This window comes from Pseudomyrmex gracilis, unplaced genomic scaffold, assembly GCF_002006095.1.
Source record: "Pseudomyrmex gracilis isolate BER0280 unplaced genomic scaffold, ASM200609v1 scaffold_22, whole genome shotgun sequence".
NCBI lineage: Eukaryota > Metazoa > Arthropoda > Insecta > Hymenoptera > Formicidae > Pseudomyrmex > Pseudomyrmex gracilis.
The window spans coordinates 482188-499063 of NW_018020606.1; the positions used below are offsets into that span (position 1 = coordinate 482188).

The 16876-nt window shown below is 40.7% G+C and overlaps 1 protein-coding gene across 1 annotated transcript in view; it reads left to right on the top strand.

The window, feature by feature from the left end:
• Nucleotides 1-7238, top strand: part of LOC109851964 — a 124240-nt gene extending 117002 nt beyond the window's left edge. Inside the window, exons 11-16 of the mRNA XM_020422615.1 lie at nucleotides 231-464; nucleotides 2234-2413; nucleotides 4000-4147; nucleotides 5042-5308; nucleotides 5637-5974; nucleotides 6863-7238. Coding sequence (XP_020278204.1) covers nucleotides 231-464; nucleotides 2234-2413; nucleotides 4000-4147; nucleotides 5042-5308; nucleotides 5637-5974; nucleotides 6863-7202 — 1507 coding nt within the window. The 3' untranslated portion in view covers nucleotides 7203-7238. The remainder of the gene's footprint in view (nucleotides 1-230; nucleotides 465-2233; nucleotides 2414-3999; nucleotides 4148-5041; nucleotides 5309-5636; nucleotides 5975-6862) is intronic.
• Nucleotides 7239-16876: the final 9638 nt, after the last annotated feature.

Consider the following 16876-nt stretch of genomic DNA (forward strand, 5'->3'; position numbering starts at 1 on the left):
GATTTGTTGCAGGACTTTTTTGCGAAAACCAAACTCTCTTCTCGTTTACAAGATAATAATTTATATATCTTGCCTTCTCTTTCTTTAACGATTCGCTTGAATATTCGATTTATATAATAACACACATCGCCGTTTTTACTATTTATTTTATTTATTATTTTCCATGTCTCTTGACGATTTTCTTCTTAGTTGCGACGTTTGCGATAGAAATTGGAGAACGTTTGTTCCAGTGAGAAGGAGCGTCAACGTTACGCCGAGAGAATGGGCGACTCGAGTCAGTCCGTCTCGCGTCCCGCGAGCAATACCACGCTGCTGGCGAGATACTGCAAGGACAAAGTGCCGAGAACTTGCGATCACGCTATCTTGCAGAACACAAGTCGTCCGTGTTCCTTGGGAGAAAGCTTCGTTTCGTCCGGCAGCAGTTTAACTATCGAGATGCGCATGGTCGAATCGACGGCTCTCAGGCAAGTGTTTAATTGCTAAATCGATTTGTTATCGCGCGGGTGTGCAGAGAAACAAAATTTATACACACCATTTTGTATATTTTATTACAAACATAAAGATATTTGGTTGATTGTTAAGAAAACTAATCAATCGTTCAAACAATCTTCAAACGCAAAAGAAAACCGATCGGGCAAAAAGAAAATAGAATTGTCGCGAAAAATGTCAAAGAAGAGATAGTGGAAGAGCGCAGCATATTTGAAATTTGCACCGACCGGTAGTAAAACGTTTGAAAAATGGCACGCCAACACTCTCGTTGTAATCTCATGTTCCATCCGATTCGCTTACATCGAACTGCCGAAGCGTTACAAGCGAAGTGCGCGTTTTATGGCAATACGAAGCGCAATATCTGCCGTACGTTTCATTCGTGTTTCGCCACCGCGTGCAGCGTGCTGTGTCGCGTTTCGCTCTTCTCTCTCTCTATCTCTTTTATTCATTCTTTTTTTTCTCTTTCTCTCTTCTCCGCACAACCTACAATATATATTCATGAGAGATGATTTTCTCCTTTCCCGTCGTTCCCCACGCGCGAAAAGGAAAGATGGCAAAATTCAGAGGAATGTCGGTAGACGCCGCGTCTTATTTTGCTTAATTTTATATGCTCCTCTTCATCCCGCGAAAAAGTATTACGCTTACTTCTCGATTCGTAATACTCCGTGCGAATGTAGAAATTATTTAAACGAATCTGTGGGTTGCGCATGAAAACCCGCGGGCTATACCTCTCTCTCTGCGCATCAAGAGCCTTCTACTTGGGAAAATAATTTACAAAGCGGAACACAGAAAAAAGAGGTCGCCGTTATATAATCTCAAAGCTCGCTGACAGAAAATGTTAGAGATAAAAATGAACTGCGACGCGCGCATGTATATAACAGTTCTCTCCCATCGAATGTTAATTAAATCGCAATTTTATCAGTCTTTGTAACGAGTTAATCCGTTTAATCAAAGAGAGAGAGAGAGAGAGAGAGAGAGAGCGAGCATTCGCTTTGCCTCCGTTATTTTTCATTTGTTCGCACACGATAATCCCGACGATCCTTCAAAGCGCATGCGATCCCGATTGGCGTTTGCCGATGAATAATTGAGAGAGTCGGTTTTTCCACGACGACGTTCACATCGGAGGTTGACACACTCCGATTCACATTTCGCACGCGGTACATCCGTTTATCAGTTCACGTACGACGTATCTATCGTCGTCCTATCTTCTCTCTCTTTCCTCTTTTATTTTCTAGCAGGTGTCTATCGGTTTGTGGACACGGTGTGCTCGGGTGTGTGATAGTCGACGGTGAGTGACGTGCAATGCGGATGCATCGCACGGTCTAGTTAATCCTTTCCGCACGAGGTAAAACCTACCGGCGCGACGCTTTATATAATAATAAGCTCAGACCCGGTTTAATAACATCCCTACAACCGATAGTGGCAACGTTTCACTTCAAGGCCCCCGGCCGTCTTTCGCAATCCATCGGGGGTTCGTCGATCTTTATCAGTGCATTGAACCCGCATCGTTGCCGATACGTAACAATCGCACGCACGCGATCGTTGTTACCGCATCTCTTCGCAACGTGAACGCAATGTGTATCAGGAATTTTATTACGTTATTTCGAGGAGACTGAACAGACGTTACACACGAAGGAATTTTTACAATCCCGATGTTTGTTTTTGTTGATTTCTTCTCCTGAATACGTATGTGTGTTTGTTCGTTATCAAATAAACGAACTCGACGAATAAAATTCTGTTTCAGACCTGTCAACTTTCGTGCTCTGTACGAATTCGTCGATCTGCACCAGGACGGCGATCCGTACGGCACAGGGCCGTGTTCGCGGATCTTTTACAGTCGAAACCGGGACAACTATCCGGATCGTAAATTCCAGGGACCGCGCGACATATTTCTGTACGGTCGCGGAGGATCGAAAAATATAAGGTAAGATCGCGTCGTCGCCGTTAGATAGTAAATCGAATATATCGAGATCACAAAAATTGAAAAAGAAAACTTTTCATACAACGCACATCTTGAATCTCTATTCGCTGCAATAACAGTATACGGATTGGGAACGTGTATTCGTGAAATTATTATTATATTATTAATAACGAAATTTTTTTTTAAGCGTGTGATCGCGCGCAATAAATTCGTCGAGATACGAATATCATTTGGCCCGTCGTAATTGATCGTTTGCTAATAGACTTACAGCGACAGTTTGTCATTATATGACGTTCTATCGTCGACGTTGGCACCGCATCGATTCGCGAATACCGTCACGAAAGCTAATGTAACGACGTAACGTCGCGATAATAGTGTCGTTAACTCGTTACCATTCGTCAATTTGCGGCGGGCCGTTATTAACGGGCCATTGTGTCGCTTAGGCTGCTTCGTCGTAAAATATACCGGTTTTTTTTTTTTTTTCTACTATCTTTTTCTCGCGATCAAATGATTGGCGGATGACATATTGCGAGAACAGATAAAATCAGAACGCGTCACGCTAAATGACGATTAAAAAATCCGCAGTTGCCGCGTATTGTTCATTCAAGACATTTGTGTGCTAAAATCGTACCTTTTTTGCATCAATTCTCGTTCATCAAATAAGTCGCTAATTATATGCAGTATTTTTCAGCGTGAAAAGCTCATTAAGACCGACCTGTTTCTCAAGAATCGCAAGAAATGATCTTTTTTCTCTCGTATGCGCCGTTCTCGAACGCGATTTTCTCGCAATTCGCAACAAGACGCACGGAATTGGCATTTATTTCCGGCCATGTGTAAAACGAATATGTAGATACACTCCGTCTTTGACGACGAAACGTATGATTCCCCCGTCGAGCGCGTCATTCTTTTATTACTGTCCGCTGAATCGAAACTTCCATCACGTCGATAAAATATCAGTTAGACCGCGACTTTATGACAATCGTAAAATGGGCTTTGTGTCGTTAAACCGAGATCTTTCTACAAATCAGAATTTTGTCCGTAAGATTCGAAAGAGTAACGGTTTTATTTACGATCTTACACATGAAACATATGCGCATTTTGCAGATTTCCGAGATAGAACACGATATATATATATATATTTTTTTGATAGACCGCGGTTTAAATTATTTTAAGAGACATATAATGTTGATTAATGATAGGATATCACACACACCCACAAAACATCCATCGCAAAAGGATCAATTCTATACGATTCAGAAAAATCTGGCAACTGTTATTTGGCCAAGATATTAATTTCCCATTAAGTGTGAGATGAAAGGCAAGAATTTCTTTTTCCGACGAGATAATTGGTATCCGAAAAGAGATCACGAAACTCGATAATGGTGGCGGCGTGTGTTGCCACGCGATCTATAGATCCGTACCCTAGAATCACTTTAGCCGCTTTCCGATTAACGAGCGTTCAACGCGCGCTCGATGCTCCTCGTAATCTTCCTGCAGTATCGATCACTGAAACCGGCTTCTTTGCCTGGCCGGCGAGGCGTGTAGATTCAATTAAGTGCTGAAAGTGCAGGCCAGAACGGGTTTTGCAGCTGCGTGTACCGCTTCGAAGGAGAACACGACGAGGTGGTGAAGCTGAGGTTCAACAAGCTCCTCAATGGGAATCGCACCTGCCGCAGCGTTAGCAGCACCGACTTCAATAGGCTGCTCTGCGTCGGCTCCGAGAACTTCTCGGTTAAGGTGCGTAATTGAAACTCTTGGTAATTGCGATTAGTTTCGTACACGAGCGCTCCGTTGCGCGACCTCCGGCATTGAAAATTAAATTTTGCAATCGATAGGTCACGCTGAGAATCGCGCTGAGAGGTTTGCTTATTGTTAGACATCTATACACATGTGTATGTTGCACGTGTTTTCCAATATCTCATTTTTCCATGTGTGCAAATTTTTATTAGATACAAAAAAAAAAAAAACAAAAAAACACGCACGCAAGAGAAAATTATGGTAAGTAAAAAACAATTTCTTTTGTTTGTTTTTTTTTTTGGTTTGCGAATTACAAATCAAATCGGAAGAGCCAAGCCTCGACGTTACGCGAGCAATAGACTGAATGCGAATTACAGATGCGAATTACAGATACATGATGGAAGTTACGTAGAATTGGTGGTAACAGGTGGCATTGATCGAGTAATTAACAGCGATGGCTTTACCCGTGCGATAGCGAATATCAGCAATCTCTGAATCCAAACACGGAAGATCGAAGTAGGCTCCGAACAGGCTCCCAAGTTTCCAAGTAGTCAATACCGACATGAATCAAACTTAGAACACACGCCGCGATTTGTCTTATTAGTTCGCTGTCTAATAACGCATATACGGCAGTCGGTTGGGACACGACTTCGAGACCGCAATTCAATATCGCGCGCGATATTATTGATCCGCGATTGCAATTCGAAGACCGTGTCCCAAAGTGCGCGCGCAATTCTCATTCTATATAACCGGGAAAACGTTCTAATTACCGGATGTTCGCGAATATCCTTCCTTAGTCACGTTTTGTCAATTAAAACGTGATAATTTGAACGTATTCGAATGATAAAAAAAACAGGAATCAAGGAGCAATCTCTCCGAACGGCTTGTTCACAGGTGCTCGATCTACCCTGGCCGAACGCGCCGCCCATCCAACGTGACTGTCTCTGCTCAAATCGATCGCTACCCATCAATATCAAATCCACCTCTAATATTGTCGAGGTGCATTTCACCGTTCTGTCCATGGACGCTTTGGATGACTACAACAACCTCTTCTTCGAGGGCATCTGGGACTTCGTCAAGACGACACCCTGCATGCAAAAACGCAGAGTCAGGGGACCGTCGGGCGAAATTAAATACACATCACCATCCGAAGATGAGGAGGTAAATATGAGAGAGGAGCTTTAGGATCGCGCTGTAAAAACTCTGTCTCTTAAACATTTTTATCGACCGATGTCGGTTGAAAGAAGATAAATTATGTTCGACGAATGTTCCTACTCTACTCTGACAACGATGTATAAAAAAAATCGTTTAGTTGCAACAATCGTCACTTGATTTCCGACGACACTTGAAAGAGTATCAAATTATCAATTTCAATAGATTTATCTTGTTTTTGAATTAAAACCTTAAATTAAAACAACGAACAAAATAACGACGATTTTTGGCGATCGATTGAGTGATTGTTCCGTTGTTTGTACTTTAATATTCACAGCAGAAGAACTGCGAAGATCAGCCGTGGCTGATCGACCCCGGTCCAAGTCAGTATCTGTATGTGAAACTGCACGGCGTAATCATGTCGAACAGCACCAAGTGCGCGACCAAGAATCGCATCGTCGTGCACACCGGCGGCGCGATTCACGTGTCGGTGTGTCCGAAACCACCTGCCGACTCGCGGCATCACGTGGTGGAGGTGTTCAGCGACGGTTGGGCGGTCAGCAGCAACGCGATGATTCTTGCACCGGGACAGGATCCGATTAGGACCATCGCCGTCGAGTTCATCGTGGAAGAACCGGCTTCCTACACGGTTACGTGGTTGGAGCTCACCCGAAGGTTCGTAACATGACAACATCTATCTTTTCATCGCGCGAATTGCGATTGAAAAATAAAAACTAAGTGTGCAACTTGTTGTCGTTGATGTTTAAAATTAAGAAACATTACATCAAGCATTATCGCGCAAAAAGTCGACGTACGTATTTTCTGATGGTCGACACACACAACAAAAAGCTCGTATAATTGATAGAGTCTTCACGATCTCCTTCTTAAAGCCCTTTCATTAAACTTCGCTGTAACTTATCCGTAACTTTCGCAATCTCTTGCGAAATAATTAATCTCGTAGAAACGAAGATTGCTGCAGTAGATGCGCGTGGTATATCTGCAGTTTTGAAAGTTGCAGAGAGAGAGATCTCTCTCTCTCTCTCTCTCTCGCTATCTACTTTTACACGTAAACAGCGGAGCTAAAGTATACTGCTTACAATGTTCCGCGTCGTTACACAGAATACTCGTGAATTGATAATCTAAAACCTTCGTAAGGAGAAAGAAGATATGGTTGTGAAAGCGAACTTGTCTAAAATCTTTTTCTAAAATATGGGATTATGAAGATGAAACAAATCAGAGCGATGCCGAGAAAAAATAACAACCATAACTTTAGCTTTATCTTTTTCTACTTGTAATAAAAATTCTTAATTCGACACAGATTTAAAAAATATGAACGTCGAAATATGAGAGTCGCGTGGTAGGTAATGGCGGGGCGATTCTGCACGATCTTCTTTCTCTGAAGCGCCGCGCTCGAATGTTTCCTAGGCAAACACCTTAATTAATATCCGCTCGACGTTACATGACCTCGATTGAGCGGAGAGGTTGTCGAGCGACGGCGACGAGTGCGTCGTTACGCAGCGGGAACAATATGACTTCTATATCGATCCTCTCTCTGACCCGCAGACCGTCGGTGACGTCAACAGCGGGCCTGCAAATGTCGCGGGACTGCGAGCAGCGTTGCCCGGAGCTGGACGCATGCATAAACGCCTCGCTTTGGTGCGACGGGGTGTCCCATTGTCCCTCCGGTTACGATGAGGCGCTCACGCATTGCTCGATGCTGCTGCAACTGCCGCCGTTGCAACTGGCTCTGGGTCTGCTCGTCATCATCACCGTCCTCGGCGTGATCGTCTTCATTATCTGGCGGGTGTGCCGACGGCGCGGTCGCCGTTCGATATCCCAGCACCGCTTGAAGAGCATCTCCTCCGAGACGGCGATAATCGACGGCAAGGAAGTGATATGCTGACACAGCGACAGTTCTGTGCGTTACGTCGAGGTCGACCGTGTCACCACTGTGTGACGATCGCCGTCGTCCACGTCGTCGTCGGTCCTCCATAGATCGGCGGTCAGACTCTGTCGCCCGTTGGTGCTTCTCTCCTGAAGCAACCGGGCTTGTCGTCACCGCCGCTGGAGGATCCGCGGAACTGCCTCCGCGTAACGCGCAGAACTGTGTCGTGTACAGGGAGACGTTAGGTGGAAAGAATCGGGGGATTTTTCACCCGCGATATCGGAAAACGCGTTCGATGCTCGATGACTCGGGCGAGTGAAAAAAACGCCTTTTTTTTTGCCAAACGAACGCTTTCGTTCCCGTTATCGGTTGTTCCGGTCGAAAAAAGAGAAAAAGGGAGAGAGAGAAGAGAGAGAGAGAGAAAAAGAGAAAAATGAATCTCTCGTTTTAGAATCGAAGTAACGACAAGTGAGTTGGAAGAGCTGGGCGTTGTCTGATTACAGGGGGATGTGTGTCGAGAATTGTAGAGCAGCGACCGAAGCGAGGATTCTTAGGATTAGAAGTTCGATGATGTCTCTATATATATCGAGTGTAACGTCGAAACGCGGTGGCGTGTAGTAGAACGTCGTGTAACGACCGGATTCAGCGATGTAAATGCACGGTATATATATGTTTACTGTGAATTTTCACTGATTAAATCAATGCTACAACATCATCACCATCCATCACGTGGTATACGGTGCGGATTACTATATTTCGTACTTTCCACGACACGTACTGCCAAAAAAATGCAATTTTCTCATTTGAGACTGAAATTATTATTTGAACTTGAAATTATTCGATAACTTTTTAAGCATAAATATATAGATGTAACGAATTATCTAAAAAGTTCCATCTCTTAATGTCCAATTTCTCGCAAGCGAAACGCGCAAGAGTTTTAGACGTGACGCGTGCAACAGTCACGTGACCGAGTTCCTCTCGCGCGATCTCGATCTCTTTCCGCAGACATCGAAGTAATCACTGCCGCGATTAGCCGCGTTACGTTTCCCGAGCTTTTGATACTTGCGTTATCTTCTCGCGCGCTCGAGAATCTTTACTCTTGTCGTTACACCCCGCGTCGTGACAACCCGCGTGCAAAAGTTTCAAACGATTTCTCATCGAACTCGACCCGCGAGAGTCATTTCGAAAAGTGAGAAGTGGATTAAGAAAAACCAAAAAGAGAGGGAAGGAGAATGAACCACGCGCAACGTAGAATTCAGGCCGCAGAATTCCAAGTGCGAATCACTTTGTAATGAGGACAATAAGTAATAAAAAAAAAAAAAAAAAAAAAAATCCTAGTATTACGTTTCGCTATTACGGTATAGAACGGGCTTAGTGACGATTGAACGACGCCGCGCCTTTGATCGAGAGCCGCGCGATTATAAACGCGACCGTATAAACGCTAAATACCACGGGAGAGATTACATAAAGTGGCGTAACCCCGCGATTGAGCGCCGTAATAAGTAAAACGTTGCGTCTGGCGAGTTTAACAGATCGATAATACGTTGTTAGCGGATTAGCAAGTTATTGCTGGCCAGTTTCACCGACGTCGGTTGACCTTAACCGCATTTTAACGGTTTCGACGGTCGCTAAGTTCAGTGTAGCAAATGTAGTTAAATTAAAGCTGTGTCGAATCGAGAGACAGACGTTGGGGGAGAGATATGAAACGCCGGCTCCGCGTTACACTTCATTTACCTGCTGTATCAATTTAACGGAACTATTTTTAAACGGTCACATACTTTATCCGATCAACAGATATATATATACATATATATATATATATATATATATATACACACACATATATATGCGAGGTGTTTATATTTGATATATCATGAGAGGAAAAACGTTGTATAGCTGAATTTTCGTATAGCTGCCGAGATATATTGTAATAACGTTAATTTTTGCTCAAGGCGCCACGTCGATCCGATTGGCACGTCTTCGACGGCACGAAGAGAAACCACACCCTCGTTCAGAAGTTCCGAGACATCGAGCGTCGCGCGCATCGTTCTAGCACTATAAACGTTAGTTTCTTCTTCAGAATAAGAGTAGAGACATTAAGCGATTCTATATAGAACCGGGGGAGCGAACTTTCGGGCGTCGGTTCCCTTTCTTTTTAAAACATAAAGAGCGCGTGACATGACTCACACGAGAGAAAGAGAGAGAGAGAGAGAGAGAGAAAGAGAGAGATTGTCTGTAAAATATAGGTGATTAGAAATGGACGACGCGCACGTGTCGAGTCGCGTGTCGTCTGCTGCAAACGATTCTTAGATAATTACGAGACGTCGATCGAGGAAAGAAAACACTAGAATATTTGATGCAATGTGTGTGACGTGTTACTTTGTGTTGCGGCCGTGGTTACGCGAGAAACTCCGAAAAATCTCCGCCTATCATTTACTGCCAAAAATAGTCGATTACGTCGCCGACTGCGAAATAATTTTTAATATGTATTACCGTTGCATGTGTTCGTATCATTAATAGAATCTGATTGGTTATTCATAGACCGTTTTTTTTCACATCGGCGGATTATTATTTCATAAGAATCGTATGCCGTAAATACGGTCAATTGCGAAGAACTCTTATTCGTGGTATCATGGCCGCAGATCTCTTTCGGACGTCTGCATTGCGCTTAGGTTGCACTTCAATGTGAGCTAGTTTAAGGAGCGTGTAAAAAAAAGTGTACGAAAAAAATTACTAAATCTCGCCGTTTTTAATCGGCCGGACGAGCGAGAGGAAATTGTGGAAAATTCTACACATGCACACAGACACACACACACACACATACACACAAGAACAAGATATTTCGCGATAAGAGCTTACGGAAGTGCGGTCTCGGCCGACGACGGAGAAAAATTTTCAGCTAGAGATATATTGACCAAGTTTCAAGCGGTATAGCGCGCGCCGACTTCAGGCGACTTAATTACTCACACTTTAGCGATCTCAGAAGAGAAGCGAAATATAATATGTAGACTCTTCAGTAGCCTGAAATTATGTGATAAATATATGATGCTGTTTTCCTCGGAGCTGTGCTCCGACATTATTGTTACGCCGGGCGAACGGCGTCTATCAGTGCGCAGACACATTCGAAAAGCTACTTAATTTCCTCCGTCTCGTTGTACTTCCATCGAAATCGATGACGAGGATACCAGAACGGAGGCCCAGCGAGACGAAGTAAAATATATGACCGAATATATATATATATGTTCACTCGGTCTCGTGCACATCGACGTCACACGCCGCGGCTTGTACACCTTGTTCATATTTGTACATAATCGATTATTTATCTATTTGTATCGATTAACGATGTGTACTTCCGCTCGCACACACTTCAATCCCGAGAGAGCGTACAATTCTCGTTTCAATTATATTCAGCTCGCGCACTTCTGTATAGAGCACTCCTCATAATTTCATGAGCGTTGTTTAACGGTCAATTTTAATGAGCAAATTCGACGAAGCGACGAGTAGGCTTGGCTCCATCTCCGTTAATTAGCGAAGATGTAATTATGATATTATATCAATACAATTATATTTGCTGAGAAAATGGTAAATGTAACAGTCGCGCGCGAGAGAGAAGACGTTAAATAATTTTGAGTCCCAAGGCGCGACACATCGAGGTCGCACCGCGTGTTATCTTTTAAATTTTATAACCAAGCTCGTCGTGTCACAATGTCAAGCGATAAAACTTGGGCATTTACAACTTTGTCTCGTGAGACTTTTAGTATGTCGCGATATGTGTGTTATCAGTTTTGATAAAATTTGCACAAGTGACGCACAACAATTTCAACAAGCTCTCGCTGCTCTGTTTTTTATTAATGTATGCGTAACAAAAAAAAACTTGTCAAATTGACGGAAAATACAAGAAAAATTGTGAGATCTTCTCATCAGTTTTTTGAATTAGGAGCATTTTTAAATAATACGCAAAAGCGTTAGCAGTGGGATTTTTCTTTTATCGCGCACAAATGTGCATTTACACTTCGGTTTTCGTTTCACGTACAGTGCACGTCGATATACTGCGAGCAGAAGTTCGCACTTTGCTGCTTTACTACTTGATAAGTGTAGACCTTGAAAAAAATCACTATAGTGTCGCGTACATTCTCTCGAAACAGGCTGCACAGGAGCAAGTGCAACGAGAAGTTTAAGAAGAATCAACGAAGAGGAACACAACGCGCAAATCAATGCTGAAATATCGCGTGTCATCAACTAAAAAAGTATAACATTCTCTATATTCTACTTGGGAGTGTTTACGCAACAATAATTATGACGTATAAACTGAGAGAAGTAAGAGAGAGAGAGAGAGAGAGAGAGAGAGAGAGAGAGAGAGAGATGTAAGTGTAATAGGTTTTTTAGTCCTTCGAGAAAAAAACATTAAATGAAGACAATCGAGGACAATTGAGTGTTCCTCAATACAACAAAACAAAATTCAACACAAACTCAGTGAAGTGAAATTTAATTTTATCTTCATTTTGTACATCCGTTAAAAAATACTTGTGTGTAATTCTACGCACGTCACGGATATTTTTGTGGCAAAATTGAGATTTATCGCGCTTACATTCTAAGTGATAACATTACGGATTAGTCAGACTACGCGTACTACGCACGTCACTTGAAACACGCAATTGATTACGTCTTGTGTTTAAACAGGAAGACAGCGATGCAAGTTCTTTTTTTATCAAGAAAAGGAGGTCATGCGGTTTTATTATCCATCGTTTTTTTTTTTTTTATATATACTCAGATATTTTTATATCTTGATCCTTTCTCTTCTGTCTTTGTACTATGACGTGACACAAGGTAACACGTTAAACTTGTTATTAAAATGCGGTTGCAAAATTGCTTGATTAAAAAAAGACAAGATTAAAAATATAACATCATAAGAAGAGTGCAACTGATTTGACGTGGAAAACCTCAAGTATTTTTTCGAACAATTTTAAAATAGTTTTGCTCGTGTCATGATATTCTCTTGTTAAATATTGATATTAATTATCTTTCAAATTTATTATTTACTTGGGACCAAAGATATTATTTAATTAATATTCCCTCGGCCTGACACACACACACGCACAAAATGACGTAATCGCTTTGCTTCACGCGAACACGTCTCACGCAAAAATATCGAGATTCTAAACGACTGAGATTCTGTGAGCAGAGAACTAAAGACTGATTATTTACATGTATTTTGCTTCCGTCATTAAACAAAAAAAACCTCGCACTGCCACTACGAAATCTCATTTACGACTGTAAATCGATCTCATTTGTAAATCACTTATTTACAATAAAAATTTCGTAAGTAAAACCACTTGTGCTCGCGCCAAAAAAAAAAAAACAATATTAAGATTACGTAATTTAAGTACAACTTCGACTAAAAAGTACATTGTTCGATCTATTTTATACGATCTCTATAAAAACACTGCGAAAACTTTTATAATTTTAAGTCACGGTTGAACCCGCAATGTAACGATATCGGCTTTAAAGCCATGACCCAGATACGGAGTTATCTTCGCTAATATGTTCCAGCCCGTCGGGGAGAAATTTTTTCCAAAAATAGATCGTCGAAGGTCTTCTTCTAATTACGTTAATCGTTCCCTGACACGAGCAAATTAATTTACAGAGAATGTCGACAGCGCGTAAATAAATGCACTCTAATTACATGCACAATTTATCATTTCCCAATTTATGACAGGAACAATTTTGATTTTCTAAAAGAGAGAAAGAGAGAGAAAATAAAGTAAAGAAAAAAAAAACATTGTCTTAGCAGAACGCAAGCAGTGACCTCCTTTTAAAGAATAATGTGTAACACGCCTGATATCCTTGTAATTGTGTACAATTGCTTCAATTCAAATGACAGAGAAACAAAGAAACAAGTTTTACTCTCTACCTTTTTCAATAATATTTCCCTGTCCTTTAACTTATTTCAGCTAATTAGTAATATTGCACACAAGAGTCTGATGACCGCCTAGATGTTGTGAAAAAACATGAAAAAATATCCGATTATGCGTGTAAGTCGCGTACGCATACTCGATAACAACAAGACTGTGAGAAACGTGTCATCGTGCGCACGTACAGCGCGTACTGTCTTCGAAAATGGTTACATTCCCATATCCGATGACAGTAAAAGTTTACTGGGGGATGCACCACCTGATAATGCACGTCGTATATTGTGCGAATACGACCGCGACGTTATCGCATCGTGTTGGGAGTGGAATCGCGACTTCGACGTTCGCGCATCGCCATTTATTGCCCCGTAGCGCGAAATGAGCGGTAAAAGTTTATTATCGCGCGCGTCTGTGTGAAAATCTGAAAGATTTAACGAGCGCGCGAGTCAAGACGCTTCGAATTTCTCACCAAAATTAATTAACGGCTTTATCCGCCGATTATTATTCGCGCGATTGACAACGCGGTTTTGTCGAAGATTGTTGATCCGTAAGTGATCAACAATTCGATGTTTGAAATTCGCGTGGTGAAAGCTCGTTACAATATCGTTGAACTCTCGAGTAGTTAATTTCGCGCCTGACCTAAACGTCAGATTTTATCAAGAACCGAGCGAAGAAATGAATTCGAGCGATCCAGAATGAATTTAAAATCGGGGATCGCACAGAAGCTGCATAATTACTTATCGAAAGTTGGCGCGAGAGATTCGACGTTTAATCCCTAACTCTCTCTAAGACGGAGATGAAACTTTGATCTAAGGATTAAACGGGATTTTAATGTAGAACGAAGTTATATACGCGTTTAAACGAAGACTTTAAAAACCGTTTATTTTTTAAATATTGCAACAATATTACATACCGTGTCATATGTTCTTCAACCAAACGCAGGCGAATTGCAAACGCGCGTGTTTTATCAACGGTAATGATAACCCACAATATCTCTGCAGATATTTATAGCTACATAGTCCTCGAGAGAGACGCGATTTTAACTATTCGCCGATTTTGAAGAGATATCGCCGTGTAGCTTTTCTCATCTGTAAATATACCAATCGCTGTGCAAATGACCGGAGTAATGCGAGACGAATTTTTCGATTACCGGCTGATTCTCTCATTTCTCATTGCGATGATATTGTGTAAATAAGCGTAAAAGTTCAAGCAATCCTAGATGACGATGTAAATCAAGTAAAGTAATTACTTAGAGACGATTTAGATGTTATTTACTAACGAAAAATGTGTATGTGTGTAAAAAACAATTATACCTGCGACGAGCACAAATCGACGATCGAAATGTCGACTGTCAAATCCATCATAATGAATTGTTGATACAAAGAAAAAAGCGTATGTATTTACTATATTTTTTATATTTATCTTTTCTTTTCTTGCCATCACTTATTTACTATCTTCAGAAGACGGTTTATTTTTATTCTCTATTTTTTTACATACCAGACGCAAAATTCTCATTACTATATTTCTACAAAAAATATCAGTTATGTTAAATTTGTAAAAAAAAAATGATTTTTTAACTTCGTTGGACACGTAAAGGAAAAACAATCAGAACGAGACAAGAATGTCATCTGCGGCGAATTAGTATCGTGCAACGTGGTATGTTTTTGATTACGTAATAAATAGTCAGCTACTACGGTCGCGTGTTTGTTACATTACCTCCTTAATACATTGTCTGCGCGGTTATTACGCAAATGAAACGTTGCAACGAGACGAACGACTTGCGTGATCGCATGTACGTACATAAAATTCTATATTGCCGAGACGCTGCCGAAGATGCGACGATTTATCATCCCGATGTTTCACAACTCATATATTTACAATTAGTCGCGAAAACAAAATGTAAAGCAATTGCTTCAGTTTATCTATTTTATTTTATTTGTTTATCTGTTCTATTCAATTTTTTATTTTCTTCATTTATTCTCTTCTCTTTATTTTTTTTAGTGAAGAAGTTTATGTTATACTTAAGTTCCTAATAAATCTAAATTTGTATCTAGGGCTGTCTTTGAACATCGAGACAAATCACTGTTTGTTATCACGAGTCTTTGCATATTCATCTTGAAATGGTGTTTTCTTTGTATCTTTAAGATGCAAAATTTACTTTTACAAGCGTATAGTTTAGTTTCCGCTTGCGACTATCTTCTATTGACTCGCGTATTAAGTCTAATTGCGCAATCAATTGGCAGTCATTGTTCACGTTGAATCGAGTTGTGCATCCAGAGAAGGCAGCGACCCGAGCCGATGAGTCATTAATGTGTCATGATTTATATTTGAAGTGGTGGCCTTTCCCGGAAGCAAATGCGTCATTTGACGTCACTGGTGTGGTGTATCCGATCCGTAGTACGCATCAGACTATCTGCTGACGAGAACGTCATTATACAACAGACGAGGTGTGCGAGGCAATGTTTAGATCGGCAAAACGAACATCACGCGATTCCGGTATCACGTGATGCTAGGAAAACCAACGATGTGTCACAACATACACACACACACACACACGTACAATTCTATACATGTACATTAATTAATTCACAATAAAATAAGAACAATAACGATCGATCGCCTGTTGAACATATAAATCTTACTTGATCCTCTCCGACACATGCTCACGCGACATGCATATAGTTACTAATTGTACCATTTGCCGCGACTCGAAGTATATTATCGAATATACGCAACATTTTTAATAAATTATTTTGAAGATTGCGCGTGTGATTTTCTTCTTTACAATCCTTCCACATTTCCTCAACCTTCTTATTTTTGTGACCACTTTTGTGACAGCACAGTCATTTTATAGCGCAGCCTGAACCATAGGCGTTTTTGAAAATATCTAAAGCCTGTTCTGCAATACAGTCGTAAGCTGTAAGTCGTAAGAAATTGATCAATCACAATCGATTATTCTTCTGTGATTTGTCTGTGACTGATCAATTTCTTACGATTTACAGCTTACGACTGTATTGTAGAACAGATTTAATTTCTTCATCTCTAAGTTCTCAACTTTATCTAAAAGATAAAGTATATCTTTTTGTATATCTATATCCAGGGGATAGCTACCGGGAGGTATGAAGAATCGAGCCTAAGTAAGAAAAATTTCAGAATTTTCCATATGCCAAGCCTAAAAACTGTTCTCGACAACAGAGTTCAAAACAATTACAAATCGGAAATCACACTAATAAGTCCTAAATAGTATAGCATAAACGTATTGTAATATTGTCACAAACATATATCGTAAATAAAAATTGTTCAAAAAGCAATTGTGAAAAAGAAAATCTGTGTAAAGATTTTGTGAATGAAAAATAAATCATTTTTTAAAACAAACATCGATGACGATTCTTTATGCATCGTAGAATATACTAGCATTTGAGTTTTTTTCTGGATATTTGTTTCCCTAGTATTTTGATCATCTCTGCGTCAATATTTTAATTGTCTTTTAATTCATATATAATTAGAGAATTGTGACTCTTTGTAAAAAAAAATCTTAAAAAAAGTGAAAACTTATATTTGGAGTTTATATTTTGAAGAGACTGTTGTTCCGTGTATTATATAAAACTGTCTGCGTGATTATTTTCCTGACTATGATTGGTAGTTGACTAATGTTGACTTGTAATGATTAGTACGTATTAGAGTGACGTGCATCAATAGTGACTTGTAGAAGACAACGAGTTGAAGCACAGAGCTATTTTTGACCAGAATGTTCGATTCTAAGCTCAGAACTGGTAGTATTCA